The following is a 6,084-nucleotide window of genomic DNA, read 5'->3' on the forward strand; positions in this document are numbered from 1 at the left end:
GCTGACCTGGCTTATTGATCACAGTATTTATCACTTAAGAGGTGTGTTCCTTTCTATTTACATCAAATTAATGCTTAACACATGCCAAGAAGCTTTCGATTTTGTGCAGCAGCCTCTCACACCAAGTCCAGACAGCAGGGGGCCATCCTTTGTCATTGTTTCCTCAGCTCTGCCGCTGACATCCTGTGGAGTTCTTTGCTGCAGGGAATCTGTCTTGGGGAGTTATTCCTCTGTTACTTCCAATGATGTTGAGGTATTATCTTTGCACAGGGCCCTTGGGTTTTTGCAGTGGAAAAGCTTCAGGGTGCTAATTAGTGACTTTCCTTTTACCTGAGCATTTTTTTTCCCCTCTGCAATGTGGTTTGTAATATATCAGCAGCAGAGAAATTACATATAGGTCACATTTCATGCTTCTGATAACTTTATTTTTAAGAAAAGCTTTTATATTGGTTCCTGCTTCCTTGTCTTGAAAGGACTCAGATTTTTACAATTCAAATATAGTTAATAAGATGCAGCTTAATTGTGACGGGATGGACGACTTTCAGTGCATGCTGAGATATGTTTGCTCACTGTTTGATACAGTGAGTCTGTCTGAGCTCCAAGTTCTGTGTTGCTCCTGCTTGATCCTCTGTGCTCTTCCACAGTGCGGTTAACAGCAGGACATGGCTGTGAGGGCCTGTGGCTTGATCATCTACAGGAGGCTGCAGTCAGCACCATGTTCTAAGGTCACTGATGGTATTGAATACCTCCTCCTTCAGACATCCTATGGGACCCATCACTGGACCCCACCCAAAGGTGATGTTTGTTCTGGTAACACACTTCAAGGTTGTTTGTGTCCAAGTGAGTGAGCTTATAGACTGAACTTTGGCTGAATGCTGTAAAGGTCAGTTTTGAGGGGCAGCTTGCAGTGAAAGTAGCCACTCATGTGTTTTGTCTGACTGTGCTGTTTGTGCAGCTGGGTGGGGAGTTTCGTGGCCAAAATTCTTTGCAAGTTGTGATTATATAAACTATTGTGCAGGACTGATTGGGGTCGAGGGGGTCACACACCATGATCCTCAGATATCTGATGTTTCTGGCAGACAATTGAAGTTAGGCAGCTAGGGAAATTTCTGCCTTCTTACTCAGGGTCTAACCCTCCAGTGGATATCACTGTTACCAGTGTGTTGTCTGAACTCTGTGTAAAAGAAGGGTTGCGCTTTGCAGCTCAGTATTAAAGGGCAAACTGAAGTGGGTGATTATTTACTTTAAAACACCTTTCGTAGAAGATGCAGGAGTTTCTTTATATTCAGGAGATCATTGGCAAAGAGATGTACCTATATAGCAGAGAGGAGAGGGAATTACAGGAGAATTAACATTACTAGGCATCTTTAACTAAGGTATCCTTACTTATCATGCTGCCCCAGAGGAGATAAGATCTGTGCCTCAAGACATATAGGAGCCCCTTGTCTGCAAATACACATGGCAGAGCCAGTGTTTGGTAATAAATAGCTGCAGCCCTGGTACCAGGAAAAGTGTTGCACAGAAATATTTCAGGTTTCTTGTACATGGTCTTATATGCTAGTTTTCATCCCCGGAGATGTCTTTCTGATAGTTTCTACTTCTTATTTTGTAAAATGCAGTGCTCTTAAAGCATAGTGCAGGAGCAGCCTGTAACCAGGAATTCACAAACTGTAAAAAAAAGCTTGTGACAGTATCAGCTATGCTGTCCTATTAAGGGAAAGAACAAAACTTTCCAAACCTGCCCCTTTGTCCCCTGACCAAAAGCCTAAGGGAGTACAGTTTGTAGCTAAAAAATATGTGCTGGGACATGATTGGTTGTTGTAAGAGGAGAGACCCATATGGAAATGTTCACTGGGAACACAGCAATTCTGGACAAGTGTTTGAAGTCACTTGTAGGCATTTCAGTAGGGAGTGGAAAACAAGAAAAAAACAGAGTTGTGGAATGGTTTGGAGTGGGAGGGGCCTTGGAAGGTTCATCTGGTCCAGCTGCCCAGCACTGAGCAGGGCCTCCTTGCACTAGGTGAGATTGTCTTCAAGTCCTGAGCAGCCTGACCTGGGACGTTTCCAGGGTTCTGGTCATCTCTCAGCTGTCTGGCAACCTGTTGGAGTGTTTCAGCATTGTCATGATAAACAGTGCTCTCCTTGTAGCTCACCTGAATGCCAGCTATTGTAAGTGTAAAACCCTTGCCCCTTGTCTGCTGGCACAGGTCCTATTCCAAAGCCTGTCCCCATTGTTCTTAGAAGCTCCCTGTCAGGCCTGAAAGGCTATCAGAAGGTGTCACTGGAGCCTTCTCCAGACTGAAGAACTCCAGCTTTCTCAGCCTGTCCTTATAGAGAGGTGTTCAATTCTTCTGATCAGTTTTGTGTCCCTCCTCTGGACCTGTCTGAACAGGTCAGTGTCTTTCCTGTGCAGAGCATCCCAGAGCTGGATGCATAACTCCAGCTGGGGGCTCACCAGAACAGATTATAGAGGGGAAGACTCACCTCCCTCTACATATTAAGATTTGTAGATCAAAAGGCACAGTTTGATGCCAGTCTTCAATAGTAGCTTGGTACAGACTGGGGGCAGTAAATGCAATAAAATTGAATGTATACTCTTTTATGAGTGGTTTCCAGAGGCAGCCTGAGGTTGTGTGATGCAGTAACATAACTTGTATATGATGGAGACATAGATTTAATGTGGCAGGATCCAGAATGAGAGGTTGTAAGTTTCTAACCCAGATCATGCAGGAGGCAATTTACAGCTGCAGCTGTACATTGGTATTTTAAAAGTTCCCTAAGCAGCTACAACACTTATGGGATTAAATTGGACTTGCTTGGATCTCCCCACATGAGCTTTATCAGCCTCATCTCTTGCTCCCAGAACTGTGACTTTGCATTAGCTGAGGCTGGTGGGAAGGGGTGCAGGGTTCATTTTCTCCTCAGCATATTGGAACTGCATTGGTGCGAATGGCTGGGAGGATCTGGAAGCTGTGAGGTACTGCTGACAGCCCTTTATCCACCTAGTAGATAGACTGTATTGCACAAAGGTGGAAACTTAGTGATCTTAGACCTGATGTTGTCAACAGCAGGGTGAGGTGATTGTCTTTTGGTGTGCTGGAGGACAGGAGGTGGCACAAGTATTCTTTGGGATGAAACTGGATCTCAGCCCTCCAGCGTTACTGCTACCTCAACTCATTGTATATTCGGTGTCTACAGATCACAACTGTCATAAAACGTAGTGGTTATTTACTCTTCATGAATGTTCTGTGGGCATTTGCTGTGGGTACTGTAAAAGTAGTCCAGCTGACAAGGCCAAGTAGATTCTGTTTCTATTAGCTGTAAGTCCCAGCTATGAAAATACACTTTGTCAAAAAGGAGACTGCACTGTTGAGACTTGGGGGGGAGTGGGGGCGGAAATACTTAAAGTCTCAGTGTATTTGATGTCAAATATCTGAGACATCAAATGGAACTCTGATGCTGTTTTCTTCACAGTTGCTGCTTGAAATTGAAGCATATTTTACAGTTGACATGTTGCAAGAGGTGTTTGAGCTTCTGATGGGAAGGAAGTGAGCAAGACCTGTTGGGAAAGCAAAGTGAGCTTCTCACATATCCCAATTCTAGTACTAAAGGGTGGCTTTGGATACTGGATACCTGAACCCTGAGGAAAGATTCATCTCTCTTGTGAAATTATGGCTATATGCAACCAGCTACGTAGAAAACAGAGTGACACCAGGGGAAAAACAAAGCTTAACCTTTTTTTTATTTCCTTTTGAAACCTCCCAACTCTTTCTGTGTTGCTTTTTTTGAGATCTTGCTTGGCCTGTTCTATTTATGTTCTGGTCTGGAGCTTTCATGAGAAAACCAAATCTGACATTTCTCAACAAAAGTATAAGCAGCTGGGGATGTGTTATATTTATCCGTTGTTTGTAATGGCACCTCTCATTCTGAGTAACGTAAAATAAATGATGTGTCTTAGAAGAGCTGCACAGCTGGTGAAAGGACTGGCTTTTAGGCTTGCTGTGTTTCAGAGAGGAATATGGGAGAAAAGTAAAAATATCCCTGACTGTTGTTGGTGCCTGCTCCTGTTGTTTCTGGGCTGTGGGCAAGAGTAAGAGTTTTGCAGAACTGAGCCTTAAGCTTCTGTGGGAGGGGAGGGTTGAGAGAGGACTAAGAACCTTTCAAATGAGCAGTTTCCCCTCTGATGGGATAAATGAAGGGCACTCAGGAGGCACTCAGTTCTCAGTACAATTCATGTTGGGACATTACAGACTTCAGAAGACAAGAGGAGGACTTGAAGAAAAGATGTCTAGTGCTTGACAGGCCACTGAGAGTTTCAGAAGATGAGATAAACAACAATCTTAAAATCCTCAAGACAAATCAAGACAAAAGAGTTGGAAAAGCAATCTCACTTCTCCAGTTTCCATTTGATTCTGTATCAGCTACAGTGTACTCTCATCCCTGTGTCCCAGTGTTTCCTAGTTAAGTAAATGAAACAAAATCTGAGTTTCCTTCTCAGCAATTTACTGTTTCACCTTCTTGACAGGCCATGTGGACCCAGGAGAGGATGACCTGCAGACAGCCTTCCGGGAAACACAGGAGGAAGCTGGCCTTCATGCCAGTCAGCTTACCCTCATAGAGGGGTACAAGAAAGAACTGCACTATCCTGCCCATGGCAAACCGAAGACTGTTGTTTACTGGCTGGCAGAAGTGAAGGACTGTAACGCAGAAATCAAGCTCTCTGAGGAGCACCAAGCTTTCCAGTGGCTGAAGCTGGAGGATGCTTGCAAGCTTGCAGAATATGAGGACATGCAAGTGACTCTGAAAGAAGCACATGAGTTTCTTTGCTCAAAAAAATAAATGCATTTGTGAAGGATAAGGAGAATTTATGAGGAAACATGGCCTGCCTTTTTTTTCACTTTTTTTCTTTTTGCTTTAGTTTTTCAACCAGGGAAAGAACTACATAGCTGCAGAAATTTAGATTCTTTAATTTGTACAAATTCAGTGGAGATACTTGAAGCTTTTGAAGAGCTTGTGCTTTTGTCTCCTCTAGCTTATGCAAAAAAGCATGATTGAACCATGAGCCAGAGATGTCTGAATTGAAACCCATAGCTAACAAGGACTTCCTCTGTTCCAGTCTCCCTTTTTGCTTTTTTTTTCCCCTCCTTGAAGTGCTGAGCAACCAAAGGTCTTTTTGAAAGATCAAACCCCTGATATTTCTTGACTTGCTAAAGTAAAATTGCAGAGTTGATAAAATGAGCATGTGGAGATTTTTAATAGCAACGTATTTACTGCAGAAGGTGCACCTTGCATTTCAAATAGAGAAGCAATAGTTCTGTTCCCACCTCCTCCACCATTATGCTGTGGTAACTTGTCAAAATCATTTTAAGTTTTGTTTGTTTGTATCATGAATTTATGTACATCAATAATGTACTGTTATGAAAACATTCTCCATCCGAAGAGTCTTAGTAAACACTTGATCTACAGTATTTAAATTGTAAAGTTGAAGTTCTTTTGCCCTTTCTTTTCCTTTTCACTCTTAAACAGACACATTATCCATGCATTATTCAGGGGGTTGGGAAAGGGAAATGTATCTGCCTAATACAGTGTTTTCTGCACAGAACAGCTAAGCTAATGTGCAGTCTTGGTCTGTTTGCTAGCGTCTGTATTTCTGTGGTTGCAGCCAGCACCCATGTGCAGTGACAGTGCTGAGCTGTAGGTACTTGTGCCGGATGATTGCAGAAACCCATGGTAGTACTGAGGAGCTCACCTGTGTCAGATTTCCTGTGAGGCTCCCTCTTGTCAACTGGCATTGGTGGGAGCTGGAGTTGTTAGCTTTCAATATGATTGTGCATGTTCCATTCATAATGATGGTTCAGAATCCTTTGGCTGTTTTGGTACAAAAGACCAAAAAAACCATGAGACATTATTAATATTTTTAGATGAGGAATGGGGTTTTCTGAATCCTATTGAACTTTGGGGAAGGACAAGTGTCCCTTCTTCCCTACTTCTCTAGCCTTTTCTGCCTATGCAACGTAGACCTTGCAGAGCAAATGAGTGCATGAGAAGGTGGGTTCCACTCACACTTTGCCTTCTTCCTGGCTG

At 43.1% G+C, this 6,084-nt stretch overlaps 1 protein-coding gene across 1 annotated transcript; it reads left to right on the forward strand.

Annotated features, from left to right (window-relative positions):
- Positions 1-4,871, forward strand: NUDT2 (nudix hydrolase 2). The gene is made up of 3 exons (XM_034073296.1): positions 1-41; positions 645-795; positions 4,526-4,871. The coding sequence occupies exons 2-3, from the start codon at positions 663-665 to the stop codon at positions 4,837-4,839; spliced, it is 447 nt and encodes a 148-aa protein (XP_033929187.1). The 5' UTR covers positions 1-41; positions 645-662; the 3' UTR covers positions 4,840-4,871.
- The last annotated feature ends 1,213 nt before the right edge of the window (positions 4,872-6,084 follow it).

This window comes from Melopsittacus undulatus, chromosome Z, assembly GCF_012275295.1.
Source record: "Melopsittacus undulatus isolate bMelUnd1 chromosome Z, bMelUnd1.mat.Z, whole genome shotgun sequence".
In the NCBI taxonomy this organism is placed as follows: Eukaryota; Metazoa; Chordata; class Aves; order Psittaciformes; family Psittaculidae; genus Melopsittacus; species Melopsittacus undulatus.